At 45.3% G+C, this 17,116-nt stretch overlaps 1 protein-coding gene across 6 annotated transcripts in view; it reads right to left on the bottom strand.

The window, feature by feature from the left end:
• Itsn1 (intersectin 1) overlaps nt 1-17,116 on the bottom strand; it is a 187,515-nt gene that overhangs the window by 115,911 nt on the left and 54,488 nt on the right. For 5 of the 6 annotated variants that reach the window (XM_029470688.1, XM_029470690.1, XM_029470693.1 and 2 more), the window contains exons 4-5: nt 15,896-15,959; nt 7,015-7,175 (exon numbers count right to left, since the gene is read on the bottom strand). In XM_029470688.1, coding sequence (XP_029326548.1) covers nt 7,015-7,175; nt 15,896-15,959 — 225 coding nt within the window. Of the gene's footprint in view, nt 1-7,014; nt 7,176-15,391; nt 15,493-15,895; nt 15,960-17,116 lie in introns of all 6 variants that reach the window. The other variant, XM_029470691.1, reaches the window with a different exon arrangement.

Raw genomic sequence — 17,116 nt, 5'->3', positions numbered from 1 at the left:
AATAAAACAAAACAGTAATGATGGTAAATGCAAAAGCAACAAATGTACTGTATAGACTTTGGGTCTAGTTAATTTCTGCATGCTATTTTATTTGCAGGTTCTTAAAACATAATAAATTTCACAAGAAAAGCAAAGAAAAAGGTGCTAAATATAAAGGGAAGTAACGCATCAGCCATTTTACCTGCCTCTCCAAAACATGTGACAGCGGGGACTGACCAAATATTTAATGAGAGAAATAAATCTTTATGAATGTGTTCCAGCCAACAAAAGAAGTTGGAGCTAAAACAAATGCTCTTATCTTTTATATTTGTCTCCACTTTAACAGCTTCATGATTTTCCTATGGCAAAATATTCTTGTAATGTATAGTCAACAGCAGTGGTACATGCTTGTAATCCTAGCGCACGGTTAGAGGCAGGAGGATCAAGCCCAGCCCACTGCTGTGAGAATACCCTAACTGGCCAAGCGCACATCATTGGGGACATGCCTTCTCTGGGCAGCACAGCTTCTCCAGCGCGGTCTGTCCCTTACTGTTCTACTGTTCCTTCACAGTTCTGAGCTGACCATTATCAAAGGATACACCTTCTAAGTTCATCATGAATGGCTCATATTTCAGGCCTAGAATCAGATTTTTTTTTTCCAAGAAATTCTGGTTTCCTATAGCAGGAAATGCTATTTCTAGTCCACAATCTGGAATGCCACTGTTGCTGGGATCAACCATTATTTTTAGACCTTTTCAGTGGACAGGGAAAAAAGGTGGATAGAAAGATGAATAGACAGAACACATGGATAGGTGGACAGATAAATAGACACTAGAAATAACAGGTACCCCTTGAGACCCTACAAATTGGTAAAGTTTGTCTGTGCAGCATTTGAAAATTAGTTTTTCAGGATATTAAAAATCCTTGCCTCAATCTTTCCCTAAGACTATTAAACAGGTTACTCAATTTCCTTTTGCAACAAAGCACTGTGGCCAACATCTGAAGCTGCTCTGTTTTCTTTAGAACTGCATCGTTTTTCCTTCCACGCGCTCCAGTACGGTTAAAGTGGGACATACTTTGGGTAGTCCTTTCAGGTCGGTGTTCTTGGGCACACTCTTTGAAACCCTCCACTTCAAGATCACGGCCCTGAACCTGCTGTCCAGTTGCTCTGCTCCCTGGAGGGAGATTCTTCATGAATCCCGGTCCAACTCTGTATCTGTCTCCTCCAGCCCTTTTATACCTACTCTTTCATTTCTTCTGTTTTAAAATGGGTTTATTTCTCTTCAGAATAATATCTCTGCCGTTGCTTCTAGTTTTGTCTTTGTTTTTAGAATAAAGGTTTGATGTTCATTCTTTGCTGAATCCTGCCTCCCTGCTTCTGGGTTATTTAAGTCCTGGGTTTAAGTTGGTCTCTGAAGACCTGGATCAGGTCCACAGCACCCCATGGCTTGATTGAAATGGTGGCATCACTGTCCACTGGGGTGGAGTAGCCTTGGCTGTTCAGTGGTTTTCTATGATAACTTGGTGTGGGATGACGCTCTGCTGCTTGTTGGTACTTGGGCCCTGCTTTCTGTGCCCACCTCCACCCCCCACTCCCCACCCCCTCTCCCTCCCATCTCCTCCTCCCCTCAGGGCCTTGATGCTCACCTCTGTCTCGGCTCCCATTTACTTCACCTTGCTATGGGCTTGTGCCCAAAAGCATCTGGGTAAGCTGGGGGTCGGTCTCTTCCTGTCCTGTCCTCTCCTCTCCTCTTTCTTTTTCTTTCCCCCTGTGACACCAGAGATCAAACCCAGAACCCCCACACCAGATAAGTCAGTGGGGGCAGGGGGCTGTGGAAACAGACTGTTCCAGACCTCTCAGGTCTTCTGCAGCCCCTGTGTGCAGTACGCAGAGTCTTTCAGGCACATAGTGCTCAGATTGGCTGGATCCAGTTTCTTAGGAATGGTGACTGACTCTCTTTCTCAGTTACACCAGGTAGACAATGTTCTACCTTCTGCCTCCTGCACTGTGACAATACATTCATTTCTATTTTACTTGTTTTCCTTTCTACAGTTCTCCCCTGTTTATGCATGTGTGGAAAGTGTGAACGTGTGTGTGTGTGTGTGTGAAGTCGACTCTGAGTGTCTTTGCAGATCATTCTCCACTTTACTGAGGCAGGGTTGCTTGTGGGCTGTATTCAGCTTACCCTGAGGATCCGTCCTCCCTCCCTCCCTCCCTCCCGTGTTTGGGTCTATACTTGCCAGAAAGCCTGCTCAGCTTTAAAAGGCTCTCTCTGGTAGTCCAGACTCCAGCTCTCACAATGCTTCCCTGAATTCTATCCCTCGCCTTGCATCTCCTTTTCCTTATACTGAACATGACATCTGTACTTTTTAAAAAAAGTGCTCTCGGTCCTCAAGAAGTTAAAACAGGATCAGGAGGTGGATGCCAACCCCCCTGACATGGTGGTGTCCCTGGACTACCAACTAAGACCATTTCTCAAAAAACACGACACAGTGATTGTCCCTGGGTAATAAGACAGTATTGTTCCCCCAATTCTTTTGGCATTTTCAATTGTTATCTATCACTCCTGGACTGTGGAATGAATCCTGGGCCACATGCATGCTAACTATGTTTTATTCCTGAGCTACAAGCCAAGTGCAGCTCCTCATCTGGACAAAGGATGCTAACAATGTTTATAAGTATTCACAGTACAACAAAGAGAAGAGATGTTCTAACTTGGGTACAAGCTTATGATTTACAGACATCACCATCAACACCTGGTACCACACATCTCATCTGAATAAGATTAATTTTATGCTGACGTATATCAGTGTGTATCAGGTTAATTTTTGCCAGATTCTTGATGGCTGTATTAAACTACACTCAATCTAAATCTTTTAAGACTTTCAAAAGGTTGACAATGGCAAACTTCCAAGGCACCTCATTTCTAGAACTACAAATTCTTCATCTTAAAAAAACAGGAAAGTAACCTTGAAAATGATGCTTAGAAAAACCTGTGACATCTCAAAATGTTACCAAAAAAGACTACACAAAAGTAGGTTAACGGTTTAAAAAAAAAAGTCACCAACTGGCAAAAGCATCCTCTAAGTCTCTAAAAAGAATTATTTTAAGACTTATTTATTATATGTAAGTACACTGTAGCTGTCTTCAGACACTCCAGAAGAGGGAGTCAGATCTCGTTACAGATGGTTGTGAGCCACCACTTGGTTGCTGGAATTTGAACTTAGGACCTTCAGAAGAACAGCCAGTATTCTTAACTGCTGAGCCATCTCTGCAGCCCAAAGTCTCCAAATGTTAAACTCTTATATTATAATGTTGCCACTTGGAAAGAAAAAGAAGCTTTAAGACCACGTCTGCAGCCCAGGCTGGACTTGAACCTACAACCTTGTCTTCGCCTCTAGAAGCTGGAGTCATGAGCCTATGCTGCCATTCCCGGCTCACGTGTGAGAGGGGAGGCAGAACACCGCCTAGGGCAGCAGCTCCAGGGTGTGATCCCAGCATGGCAAGCCAACAAAAGCAAAACAACCCTCCCCTCATCAAACAAGTATGTTGTTTGTCCATTGAGACGAGGTCTCTGTGAGTCTCTGAACAGCCCGGAGCTCACTATACAGGCCAGGCTGGCCTTGACCTTGCAGCAATCATCCTGCCTCTGTCTCCCCAGTGCTAGGACTGTTGACTATGGACTGATTTTCAGGTTAAGTGTGTTCACTGGAGGCTGGGTCTGGATGCTGTCACCTCCTATGATGCGCATCCTTGATTCTTGGAATCCTGTACCCATCATGGCCTGCTCTGTACAGCACTGCAGTGTCTCAGTGGCCTTCCCTCCTCCTCACAGTCAAGCCCTCTTCAGCCCCCACACGGGCACTGATCTTAACAACTCCAATGACCTCTCGGTCACTGACATGGATGTCACTGAGATACCCACAGGTCAAGTTCAGTTACTATTTCCCTGTCCTGTTCTTGCCTCACCTCTCAGGAACAAGTCCACCAGTGCTCGCTCACTCTGTAGGACCCCAGTGCTCCCATCCATGCTCAGTTTTCACTGGTAGTGCCTTCCCTTTTAGCACAGCTTTCAGTGGCACAAGTCTTAGTCAGGGTTGCCATTGCTGTGAACAGACGCCGAGACCACGCCAACTCTTATAAAGGAAAACAGCCAACTAGGACTGGCTGAGAGGTTCAGAGATTTCATCCATTATCAACATAGTGAGAAGCGTGACAGACACTGTGCTAGAGAAGGAGCTGAGAGTTCTAAATCTTGATGGGAAGGCAGCAGGTGACTAAGTGTAGCTTGAGCATATAAGACCTTAATGCCTGCCTCATAATGACACACTTCTTCCAACAAGGCCACACCTCCTAATAGTGATGCTCCCTACGCCTAAGCATGGAAACCCACCTATCTATGGGGGCATTTCTATTGAAACCACCACACCACAGCACACGGGGACTCAAATCTCGGAGTCCACGAGCCTTTACTACACTTCCTCCCTAAAACAGTGTACACCTTCCTGACACCAAAACCAGCTGCACTTATTCAGACTGTGATGAGACTGTTGTAGACCTCCCTAAGACAACGCATACAAGGCTACTATGAGCTCGCTAGCATCACCATCCATTACCCACTGCGCTGGGAGTGGTCCTACAAACAGCAGAAAACACTGGGTCTTCTTAACCTGACTCAGGGTAAGAATAAGGTGAGAAGTCGCAGGAAGGAGCCTAAGGCAGAGTGGTGGCTGGCGTATGGCTCAGGCTGGCAGCCAGGGTTTCAGGGTAGCAGCGCAAGAGATACAGACACCTGTGAAACACTAAGCTGAGGGTCCAGAAGGGCCTCAAAAGAACAGCAATGTTGACAAAACTGAAAGTCATCGAGCAGAAAAAGAGAAAGCAAATTCATTGTCAAAGAAAGAACTAGGGGAAAAGAAGAATCGGGACATCTTTATTAAAAAATGGATCCTTTTTCCACTTTGCAGTCCCCTTTTGGAGGAGTTCAAAAGAAAACCAAACATGCAGCTGGGCGTGGTGGCACACACCTTTAATCCCAGCACTCAGAGGCAGAGGCAGGCAGATTTCTGAGTTCAAGGCCAGCCTGGTCTACAGAGTGAGCTCCAGGACAGCCAGGGCTACACAGAGAAACCCTGTCGAAAGAAAGAAAGAAAGAAAGAAAGAAAGAAAGAAAGAAAGAAAGAAAGAAAGAAAGAAAGAAAGGAAGAAAGGAAGAAAGAAAGGAAGAAAGAAAGGAAGAAAGAAAGAAAGAAAGAAAGAAAGAAAGAAAGAAAGGAAGGAAGGAAGAAAGGAAGGAAGGAAGGAAGGAAGAAAGGAAGAAAGAAAGAAAGAAAGAAAGAAAGGAAGGAAGAAAGAAAGAAAGAAAGAAAGAAAGAAAGAAAGAAAGAAAGAAAACCAAACATGCTTTAACCCATAGTTCTTGAACAATTAGCTGCAAGTACGTTCCAGGATCCAGTGCAAAGTCCCCCTGCACAGGCTGGCCAGCTTCAGGCTAGGTTGTCTGTGCTATTGCTACACTGTTTACTTGTGCTCCTCCTAGACTTTGCACATGCATAGCTTTGTGTGTCCTCTCATAGACCCTTGTCCTACTAACCTAACAATCTTCCCAAGTTCATGCCTTCCCTTTAGAAAACCAGCCTTGTGGCCAAAGGTCCCTAAAAGAAAGGCATATAGTACTATGACTTGAGTTTATAATGTTCCTCACGGGCGACTTGGAAACTTGATTAGCACTACAATGAGGTTTGTGAACCTTCAGGTGCCAGAAGGCACTGTGCAAGCTTCCAAAGAGGGAAAACAGCCAACGGTACTGCTCAACTATGACACTCACAAACCACAACCGTGACAGGAATTGGCACAATAACCAGTAAGGACACAGAAGTGGCACAGACATGGGTGGGAACCAACAGCTCTCTGGCTGGATTTAAGAGTCACGAAACTGGAGGAAAGTCATGGCTGGTACTGGAAACCTAGCCAACTACCCAAAGCTAGTAACGTCACAGATCTCGGAGGAGAAGCCATAACTGCCTCTTATTAAAATCTAAATTAAACATTCTAAATGTTTGTCCTTACAACGCATAGGTAAGTGTAGTCCTCCCCCTCACCAAGGCAACTTCTCTCTGCAACAGAGGACGACTATCACACCCTTCATGCAATCAAATTCAGAGCTGTGGAGTCTAGTGCTAAGATACCCATCTCCTGTAGAGCTCTGTCCATTACGGGCAACTCCAGGACCGTTGTGGAGGGGGAGGCGGAAAGACTGTATGAGTCAGAGGGCCAGGGAGTTTCTGTGAGATTGTGCCTCCTGGAAATGTCAGAGCTACACCCATGCAGTCTCACCAACAGGACTGCCTAAACATGAACCAAGCAAGGACAACAACAACAACAACAACGCTGACTATAAGGGAGGACGGCGGAGCCCTCGATCCCAAATAGCTAAGGCAACTAAGGAATTCAGAGAGTGGGAGAAATCAGCTTCCCCAGGGAAGAGTTACCTGGTAACCCAGTGGTTAGCCCTGAGAACATCCATGTAAATAACATGATACAGACGGAGCAGGTTGTAGTTACATACTTAGCAACACACACACATACATGCACTAACAATTAATGAAAAAAGAAGCCATGATTTTGAAAGAGAGCAAGGAGAGGTATATGAGAGAAGAAGGAGAAAAGGGAAGAGGGAAATGTTATAATCTCAAAAAAAAAAAAAAAAAAAAAGAAAAAAGGCTGAGTTATCACAATGCAAAGGAACTATTTATACACAATGAGAAACAAACACTCTGACAACGGAAGTCCTGTGAAGTCGTCAGGACAGAGCTGCAGCAGCCGAGTGCGAGCATGTCCTTAACCATGGATGGATGGAATGCTCTCCTTCCACCCGCTGACCTTGACCCTCGGCTTCACGGGAGACAGCACTATCTTTCTGAAGGCTGCCAATATTTAGTAACACTAGCCGAAAACGTCACTATTTCTGAGGAAAGAAAAGGGAAAATATCTAGTTTTAAAACAACAACAAAACATAGGAACCAAGCACTTACCAAATGCTGGTGCACTGGAAATAGCCACTGGTTGCTGTTTCATGACAGGGGGAAGTGTGGAGGGGAGCTGATATCCTTGTAGCTTCAGTTTGATAAGCTTCATGGCTATGGAAAATTCCACTTGATCCATCCTTCCATCGTTATTCATGTCCGCTAGCGCCCTGCAAACAACCCAGCAGCACAGACAGACTCAAGACAACTGAAACCACAGAAGAGCTCGCAGCACCATTTCCTGGGCACTAACTAAATCACTGGCTCCTTTCCCGCTGTGGAGAACTAAGGAGAGTGAAGCATCTTTACCGGCTACAGGGGAGAGCAAAGCCCAGCATGGCTTACGTGACTACATGGTATCCTGCATCTGTTACTCTTTACCCATGGAGACACTGAGAAACTTTCAGTCCAATTGGAAGATTCCTTACTTTTGAAGAGATTTTATTTTAATTTAAAAAAAAGTTCTGCCGGGCGTGGTGGCGCACGCCTTTAATCCCAGCACTCGGGAGGCAGAGGCAGGCGGATTTCTGAGTTCGAGGCCAGCCTGGTCTACAAAGTGAGTGCCAGGACAGCCAGGGCTATACAGAGAAACCCTGTCTCGAAAAACCAAAAAAAAAAAAAAGTTCTAAAATTGGATAGGAATGGTGGTGACTCAATTCCATGACAGTTCTACAAACCATTGAGTTACACGTGGTAATTCCAAACAGTAAAGTTGTTTCATGAATTACACTGTAATTAAATGCTATTAAAGTGGGATCTGGAACTAGTGTAATTTCTAGGGATGTTCAATTAAATTCCACTTACTCTGTGGTGTTCCTCATGCATGGGAGATGTCAGAGGATGCTATCCTATTCTGGGACACTACTATGCTGTGAAAGTTTTGGGGCTAAGTGGTTTTAGAACCCTGCCCTGCACATTCAGCACTGAAACTGTGCTTAGGAGTGTGCTTGCTGTTTCAAAATGACCCTCAAGCATCCATGGACAAGTGCAATCTGTACTGAGTTTTCAGTGGAAAAGGAGGCAAAAGGCAGAGAAACCCTGAGATCTGCATTGGAAGCTGCTACCCACCCAACTGTGCATACTCACGACATAAAAAACATTTCACACTTCTCTTCTTTTACCCTCAAATAAAAGTATGAAGCATAGCAATAAAAATTAAAGCTCTCTAAAAGTGCTGACGATTGAAGAGGTCAGCAGAGTTATGTTGGAAAATAAAGATCAGCAAGCAGGGAGGAGCCTGATGACAGCCTGGGTCCTGTCGCCATGACCCTTGCGGACCTCGCCGAGTTCCTCTGCTCCTTTGAACTGAGCTTCGCTTTCCTACATTTCCTGCACACTTGGATTTATTGTTCTACAAACCAGTTGCTCTAAACTTTGCCAAATTTCTCTTTCTTGTCAGTTTAGAAGCATTCTCTATACATAGAAAATTAACTATATAGCTGCAAATTAGTTGAATTTTCAAAATTTAGTCTACTGATTCTGTGTGGATCTTTGCTGTGTAGAAATTATTTATTTTATCAAATTTTGATCTTTTGTTACGTTTTGACAGACACACACTACACTTTCAATCCACATTAACTATCTCATTTTCTACATGTTGCTATGTACTCAGTATTCTTACAATGGGAGACATTACCAGATTAGCTTTGTTGAAACAACTCCAGGTGATGTGATGTGATCTGGTCTCTGTAGCTTGGTGGCATGTTCTGTTTTTCCTTTTTAAGGGAATTGTTTTGGGGACTGGAGAGAACTAAGCTGGTAGAGCAAGAGCTTGCAGCATGAGCATAAAGACCTGAAACTCCAGCACCTACATAAAAGTCAGGCATGATGGTGGATGCTTGTGATTCTCTTGCTGGAAAGCGAGCCAGGCAGATCTGCCCTGGGGCTTGCTGGCCATTTATCTTAGCCTCATTGATGGTCCCAAATCCCAGGAATAGACCCTGTCTTTGGAGCAGAAACAGAATGCAGAGGCTAAAGCAATGGCTCAGCTGCTTAGATTATTGGCTGCTCTAGCAGAGGACCCACTTCTCAGCACCTGCTTACAACTGTCTGTAGTTCCAGTTCTTGAGGGGACTCCGATACCCGCTTCTGGCCTGCTCAGGTGCTGTACACATGTGATACATGATGCACTGATACACATACTAGGAAAACAGTCCCGCAGGTAGAAATTCCAGTTCCAAGGAACCTGACACCCTATTCTGTACTCTCAAGACACACACACACACACACACACACACACACACACACACACACACGGGAGGCATTCACTCACACCGATGTATACATACATACACTTAAAATAAAAATAAAAAAACAAGGTGGACAGTTCCTAAGAAACAAACCCCAAAGCTTACCTCTGACGTCCATACAGACACACACACACACACACTCGTGCACCTATATTCATGCATTCTCACATGCATGTGCATTCATGAAATTTTATCATTTTTACCAGAATTGTAAGTAGTATATTCCCTGCATATCTATTTTTAGATGTTCATAAGACCCTGATTCAAACACGTGTACAAATTTTTATTAGTCATTTATGCTACACTTAATTGTATTACGGAACTTCTAAGCGTGACACTAATGCCTTAGTTTCTAAGTAGAGAAACAAAGGGTGCTATCTCTCCTTTGCAGTATTTTTAACAATAGTCCCCAGTCTCTTTGAGATGAAGATGCTCCTGAGCACATGTGAACTTGGTTCTGAGTTTAGAGAGAGGGACCGAGTGCTTCACTGCTTAGAATGATTTTAGTCGGGAGGTCTGCTCAGTAACTTGTCTTACTCGTGTGTCTATTTGCTTTTAAGACAGGGTTGCAGGTAGCCCAGGCTAGCCTGGAACTTGCTATAGAGAGAATGACCGTAAACTCCTGCTCCTCCTGCTTTAAGTGTTAGGACTACAGACTGTGAAATGCCACACAGTGTGTTTCTTGGTTCACTGACTAGTTATTAGCACTGCTAATGCTTCTTCTATGTTGGACGAGAGCTCTGATGCTGAGCTATCCCACAGTCACTAGGAAGCCAAGGTCCCTGTGTTTATTTGGTTCTGTTTTTCAAGTCTTAATCTACATCTTCTGTGCTGATGGTGTTTTGCTTTGGCCTTCATCTTCTGAAATAAATACCAATGTTGACAGAATCTCACGGTCCTGAATGAATATTGTGTCTCTGGTTTCAACTCAAGCAGGTCAAGTGTTGTGACACTCACACTGTGAAAGTCTGCTTGTTTTGGGGCTCTGCATCTGTATTCGGGATAGGACCTGGTGGCCAGTGAGTGCTCTAAGCTTGCCAAAGCTTTCAGAGTAAAGACTGAGTGAGGTGGTGACCTTTCCTTCTTCTGCAAGGTATGCTCAGCTTCTTCAAATGCTTCACAGGAGAGAAAGGTCCCGTGACAATAATACGCATGCGTTATCTATGGTTAGACAGAGGAGCAGGCAGAGGCCCACTCTCCATCCCCCACACTTCTCCTCCTGAAAGGCATTCTTGGTGGAAAGTAGAAAAATTTAATGGGTTAAGGAAGAAGAGGCCTTTAAATAAGAATATAATTTAGACTAATTTAGTGCTTCTAAAACACTCTGCACTTCTTCCAGCAGGCACGGAGAAAGAACCATGTAGCTCTAGCCTCTGGGGTTTCACATGCAGGCACCAAGCACAGGTCTGCTATGCTGAACCTCAACTCTGCAGCTCTCAGAAAGACTTTTTCCCTGAATTAACAAAACATGACTATTAAAACTCCCTAGTAACAGAGAGCTCGCAGGAAGCTCTGGAAGCACAGCCCCTCACAAGGCTCACCCTCTCCTTCCCTGCTCAGCACGGCAGACTCCAGCTGCTGCTCCATAGCAGCAGCCATTCCACTACTCAGGGGTTTGGCAAAACAAACCACGTTAGCTCTGCCATCCTTTTCATCTTCAGCTTGGGGTTACTTCTCCAGTGAACTTCCATCCCTCCCAAGGCAATTAAGTCTGGACAACACTGACACCAAACTGACGTCAGAAGGACAAGTGTACGGTAAACCCAGCAAGAACAGCTGCATGAGACTCTGGAAGCTGATGCTGGAATCAGGTTAGCCATGTATGAGAAGTGGCGCCTACCGTGGGGCAGGTGAGAGAGGAGCACAGGTGTCAGACACAGGGTAGGGCTTATATGATAAATGTCCCTCAGTCTATGGCATTTGAACAGGTGGCAGCCCTGTCTAAGGAGGCTTAAATGTGGCCTTGCTGAAGGAAGTGTGTCACTATGGGTGGGCTTTGAGGTTTAAAAGACTCCTCTAAGCAGTCTCTGTTTCCTGCTTGTGGTTAAAGATATGAGCCGTCCTGTTGCTATGCCTGTTGTTGGCCTCCGTGTTTCCCCAGTGTGATGGTGAGTGACCACTCTTATCTCTGTAAGCCCACAAGCCCACAATGCACCAGGCCTTCTGTAAGTTACCTCGGTCATGGTGTTTTATCACAGAAATAGGAAAGTAACTGTTAGACCAATGGTGTGCTTCTCTTGTTTGATTTATACAAATAACACAAATCACACACCAGTCTCACACACTGCTGGTGGGGAAATTACAACTCCAAGTGGCAAGAGAGCCACATAGTCATTTACTTAGAACCAGCAACCGCACACGTATGGACTGACTCTGAAGGTACATTTAACAACACAAAACACACGGCTAAGAGCTGTTCACAGCAGTGTTTCTGTAACCACCATGTCGTCAAAAATCACAGTCCACGGAAACAACCTAGTGTGGATGGGCAGAAGCACTACGACACGTAGAACCATGGAGGCACGCCTGCTACCGTGACAGGCGCTATGTGCGGAGAAACCGAGGAGGATATATTAAGAAAGGCAAAAAATTCAAGTAGGTTTATAGTGTACTGTTAATGTAAAGAAGAAATAAACTGCATGTAAACACAAAACATTGTACATTCTGTGCCTGCATTTAATCACAAGAATAAACAACAATAAAAATAGCAAGAAACGGTGGTCTAAGTGAGAACAGAGAATGCTGAGCAGACGGGGAGCACTTCCCAGCACACCCAGAATGCACTGCTGCTTTCAGAACCTTGTTAATAAAGCTCCACACAGACATGCCACACACAGGCCAGTCATCTGCCATTTGGTGCCCACTAATATAAAAGCAAGTCCAAGCAATAAGGAAGATTAAACCAGTTTGGAAATTCATTCATTAACACCACCACCACCACACACACACACACACACACATCCTCCCTCCCCCTCCCTTTGGGTGCACCTGCTACAGTGTGAGCATTATGTAGAAATTAAGAACAGACCCGGTCTCTACCTTCTTGCTTAGAACAAATCAGGTTAGTGTGGGCAGTGCTGAGTATGCCATGACCAGAGCGAAGGGCGGGAGGGAGCTTTGTTTCAGTGGTCAAGCCCATCCACCCAGAGCGAAGGGCGGGAGGGAGCTTTGTTTCAGTGGTCAAGCCCATCCACTGTCCCCCCCCCCCTGAGAGGCGGGCATGATGGGAGAGGAGGAGGAACTAGGTGAACTCAGGACAGGTTCACCAGAAAAGCACCTCTTTGCAGGATGACAAACTGAAACCAGCAAGACAGTGAGCAGCTATGTGGGTTCTGCAACTGCAGGAAGGAGACACAACAATCCAGTGGTCCTGAGGCAAGGGGAGACCTGCCCTGGTGAGGGACAGAGAGGTACCTTCTGGAGTAGATGCTGCAGACAAGAGGGCCGAGATGACAGCAAAGAAGAAACGTGACAGAGCAAAAGCAGGATCATACTGGACTTGGACATTTGGTCACAGCTTTGGATTTGGTCTCAATGAGAGTCTTAATTAACTTACTAATTAGTTTTATGTGTATGGGTATTTGACTGCATGTATATATATGTATGTACCATGTACATGGTTGCTGCCTTTAGAGGCCAGAACAGGGCATTTCATCCTTTGGAAATGGAGTTACAAACAGTTGTGAGCCACCATGTTGGTGCTGGGAATTGAACCCAGGACCTCTTTAAAAAGCAGAGTGCTCTTAAACATCGAGCCATCTCTTCATCTCCTTAATGGAGAGTTTTAAATGTATGTCTGTTTCCTGAGGGGCAGGGGTTCATTTTTGAAGCTGACCTCATGTAGCACAGGCTGGCCTTAAAACTCTGGCTCTCCCTGTTTTTCTACCTTCAAAGTGCTGTGAATATAAACAGATATATTGTATTTTCAATTGTGGGTGTGCATCTAAGCATGGACATAAACACCAGTGTCCTTGGAGGCCAGAGCTGTCAGATCCCTTGGAGCTAGAACTATAGGCTGTTGAGAACAATCAATATGGGTGCTAGGAACTGAAATTCAGATCATGCCTGAAAAGCAGTTTGAGATTTCATGACCAGGAGAGCTGGTGGTAAGACCTTGGGCTACTGTGTAAGCTGCCTTCAAGACCCAGCTACAGTACCTTTACGGAGTAACATGGCCCGGAGTTCAGCTCCTCAAGCTGAAATTTTAAAGCTACAATGAAGGGCAGCTTCCCAATCTCACCTCCTGTCCCCAGGCCAGAGTGTACTTGTCATTATAGAGGATTAGGATGGGCTCTGACACAGGCGATCCCTGTGGCTGGGAGCTGAGGAGGAACAGAGCTCTGCTTCTGCAGCAGCTAACTGTCCTGTCCCACTCTGTCCCGCCTGTTCTTGGCTGCAGAGCTCATTTTAGCTCTGGATATACAGAGATGAGCAGAAAAGTGCATTCCAGGTAACTGGCTTCTGGACTCTTGATCTATAACTATTGGTGTTTAAGGACTGCTTGTGCCCCGATCGGATTTCCAGTGAAGACTATGACTACAGAAAGCTCAGTTCTCTGAAGGAGTCAGGTCAGAGTGTTTAATGCCAGCCTATAACAATGGCCAAATGACACAGCTCCTAGAAATCCCTCTCAGGAAGGAGCGGGAAGGCAACTGAAATGCTTAGAATTATTTCCTCTTCACCCTGGTGCTGAGAGGAAGAGAACAGAGCAGACAGAGTAAGCCCTGTAATCTCTGCTACTTTGGAGGCTGAGGAAGAAAGACTAAAATTCAAGGAAATTGTAGGTGATGTAAGCAGGACTCTGCATCAAAATAAAAATGTAAAAGGTGTGGGCTGGGTACGAGGGGCACATGTGAGTACTTATGTGTGCAGCATGTATCCAATCCCCAGCAACAACGTTTTCTGGCATTTTGTGTTTTCTTCCCTGGGATAGGGTCCGGGCTGTAGCTCACATGGCCTCAGAACCCTCGATCTGTCTCCCAAGTGTCAGAACTACAGCCCAGCACTAGCATGCCTGGTGCTAAAATTCTTCACAAATGAGACCTCGGAACTTGGTTGTATCATCAGCTAAGCACAAGTCAGTGGACTCTGTCTGGAAGGCAGGCTCTAGAAACAGCCTTACTGCAGAGAAAGAGCACAACACACCAGGTTGTAGCCCAAGAGAAGCCTGCTACGAAGCAATCGGGTTCACACAAGGGCCTTGATTCAGACACACACCTGAGCTGGCACAGCCCCAGCACCTGCCTGTCGTGAACTCCCTGCTCATGGGCTTCCTCTCTCTAATCGACCAGCAGTTAGAACTGCAACAGTGTCACAGAAGCAAGCTCACTTGTGGAAGGAGGACAAAGACTGGCTGGCAAAAGGCCTGACAAACAGAAAGACGGCAGACAGCCCAGTCCAGCATGGGACTCAGACGTTATTCTGAGTATGTGTCACAACAGTGTGCGTGTGTGCGTGTGTGCACACATGGGTATGCTGTGCACGAGCGTGCTACGTTTCCAGTGTAAGCTTTACTTGTCCAGAACATGATTCTGTGTGATGTTGGCACTTAGGAACTGTGCATGCTGAGGTCTGGAGGCGGAAAGCCACAGGTGGTATGTCAGTCTTCCCGGTGTCCGTGTGTTGGTCACTCAGGGGACAAGCACTCAGCTGGAAAGCCTAGTCATGTGGAAGGGCCATCTCCGATGCTAAGCCCTACCTTCCTGATTGAATAAGTGTCAACCCACACATAGTCCTTCATGTATAATTTGTTTGCTAATCCACTCAATTTTATTTAAAAAACAAAAAACAAACAAACAAACAAACAAAAACCCAGCCGGGCATGGTGGTGCACGCCATTAATCCCAGCACTTGGGAGGTAGAGGCAGGTGGATTTCTGTGTTCGAGGCCAGCCTGGTCTACAAAGTGAGTTCCAGGACAGCCAGGGCTATACAGAGAAACCCTGCCTCGAAAAACTAAAAAACAAACAAACAAACAAACAAAAACAAAACCCACAAATGCCAATTATTATGATTAAATACCGAAATCAAAAAAGTGCAAATATGTGTTCCCAGTCACACAGACAGGAAGTGCTTTGGCCAGGACTACACATTCCGTGCTTTTATTTACTGCAAGCGGCCTCCATAACACCCACTCACCCAGGAGATGGAGTCACACAGTCCTGGTGGAAGCAACACAGAGAAAACTGTGACTTCTTTCCGGTCAGTAGAATTCAGCACTGCCTCCCAAAGTTGGGAACCTAAAACCCAAAACCGTATCTGACAGCCTGTTTTACTCGCGATTGTGGCCAAACTCCTATTTGTGACAACAGTCAACACAGCATTGATCAAGTACACACTGTACCAAATACTTCTAATGACTACCAATTCTCACACAATGAAAGATAAGGAATAGTTCCTTTAGAGAGAAGAAATGGGGGACATTCAAATTAACTGAATGATACACATGAAGCCAAAACAAATTAGTAGGAAACTCCTCAAATTCAGATATTTCAGTTACAATTTAACTTCTGCACTGCCGTTTAATGTTTGCCCTAGGCTAGACCTGCATGCTCTCTTTCTACAGAAGACACCGAACTTCCAAATAAATAGAACAGAACAGGGCTTTGCTTTATAGTCTGCTTATGTAAAATTCCAACTTACCATATTTGTGCTAAGACAGGCTGAGGTAACCCAGATTGGAAAAAAAAGTTCCTCGCTTGATCACCTGTAAAGTAAGTGGAAAGGTTTCAGGAAAAAGAGAACTGTAGGAGGTGACAGAAATCCCTGTACAGCAGAACCACATCATTATTTAAGAGGTGGCTATGCTATAAACACCACTGACCCCACAGGAAAGGCCGAGGGTCTATGACTCGCACTTGAAAGGGCCTGGGTCTTTGCTGGGATGACCGTCCACTTTAAGCTGTGGTTTAACAAGATGAGCTACCCAGCACTACTGCAACAGCTTGGGTACCAGATCCACCTCTAAGGTGCAGTTTAGAGCTCCACCCCAAGCCTGATGCTACTGAGAAGGGTGGAGATTTTAAAAGACACAGACAATATGTCAAGAACTGAAACCATGAGCCAAAACCAAGTTTTCTGTTTTAACACCCGATTGTCTAGGGTATATCACTACAGTAAGAGAACAGCATACAACAAGGCACACACAGCAGATGCCTCAGCTAAAAAGATAGACAAGCCATACTTTAGAAAAAGCTTTTACTCTGAATGTTGATACTGTAAGTACTGACACAGAATGGGCAAGAATGCATAAATGAATTCTGCCAATCAGGCAACTGGAGATCTTTCGTGCACACAAATAAAAAGCACCTCCAAGGAAGCCCTGCCCACTTTCTGTCCAGAACTGGTGAACTGTGACTAAACAGCCAAGGTCACAGACATGCACACAAGGGACTTCCAGGGACAGCAATGAAATCCTTAGAAAGTGTTTGCTGTCTGCCGTTTTCTGAACTTTGCTCCAGGGCACCCTTCCTACCCTAATTTAAACAGTGTGATCCTCTGACTAAAACCAATTCCCACCAGAAGGAAGGTCCAAATCACTGAGCTGACACTCAGTAAAGCCTGCCAGGTTTGAGAGAGGCTCTGGGTAAGGGCGGGAGCCTGCTGAGCCAAGGTCCTGAGCTGGGTTGCTGACAGCCATGGGAAGACAGAAGGAGAGGACTGACCTACAGTCTCCTCTGCCCTCACCACCTAAACACACACACCATGATGATGACAAAGTTTTAAAAAGAAGTAAGAACAAAGATACAGGTTCAAAATTAGGGCAAAATGGATGAAATGCCCCGCTGATCACATGCGCCCTTTCCACTCTGCCTAACGGATTTCCTGCTGCTCGGTAGGAATGTATGGATGGCGATCGATACA

Source organism: Mus caroli, chromosome 16 (assembly GCF_900094665.2).
Source record: "Mus caroli chromosome 16, CAROLI_EIJ_v1.1, whole genome shotgun sequence".
Classification (NCBI taxonomy): domain Eukaryota; kingdom Metazoa; phylum Chordata; class Mammalia; order Rodentia; family Muridae; genus Mus; species Mus caroli.
Note: the sequence above shows the minus strand (reverse complement) of the source record. Positions and strands in the feature narration are given on the sequence as shown.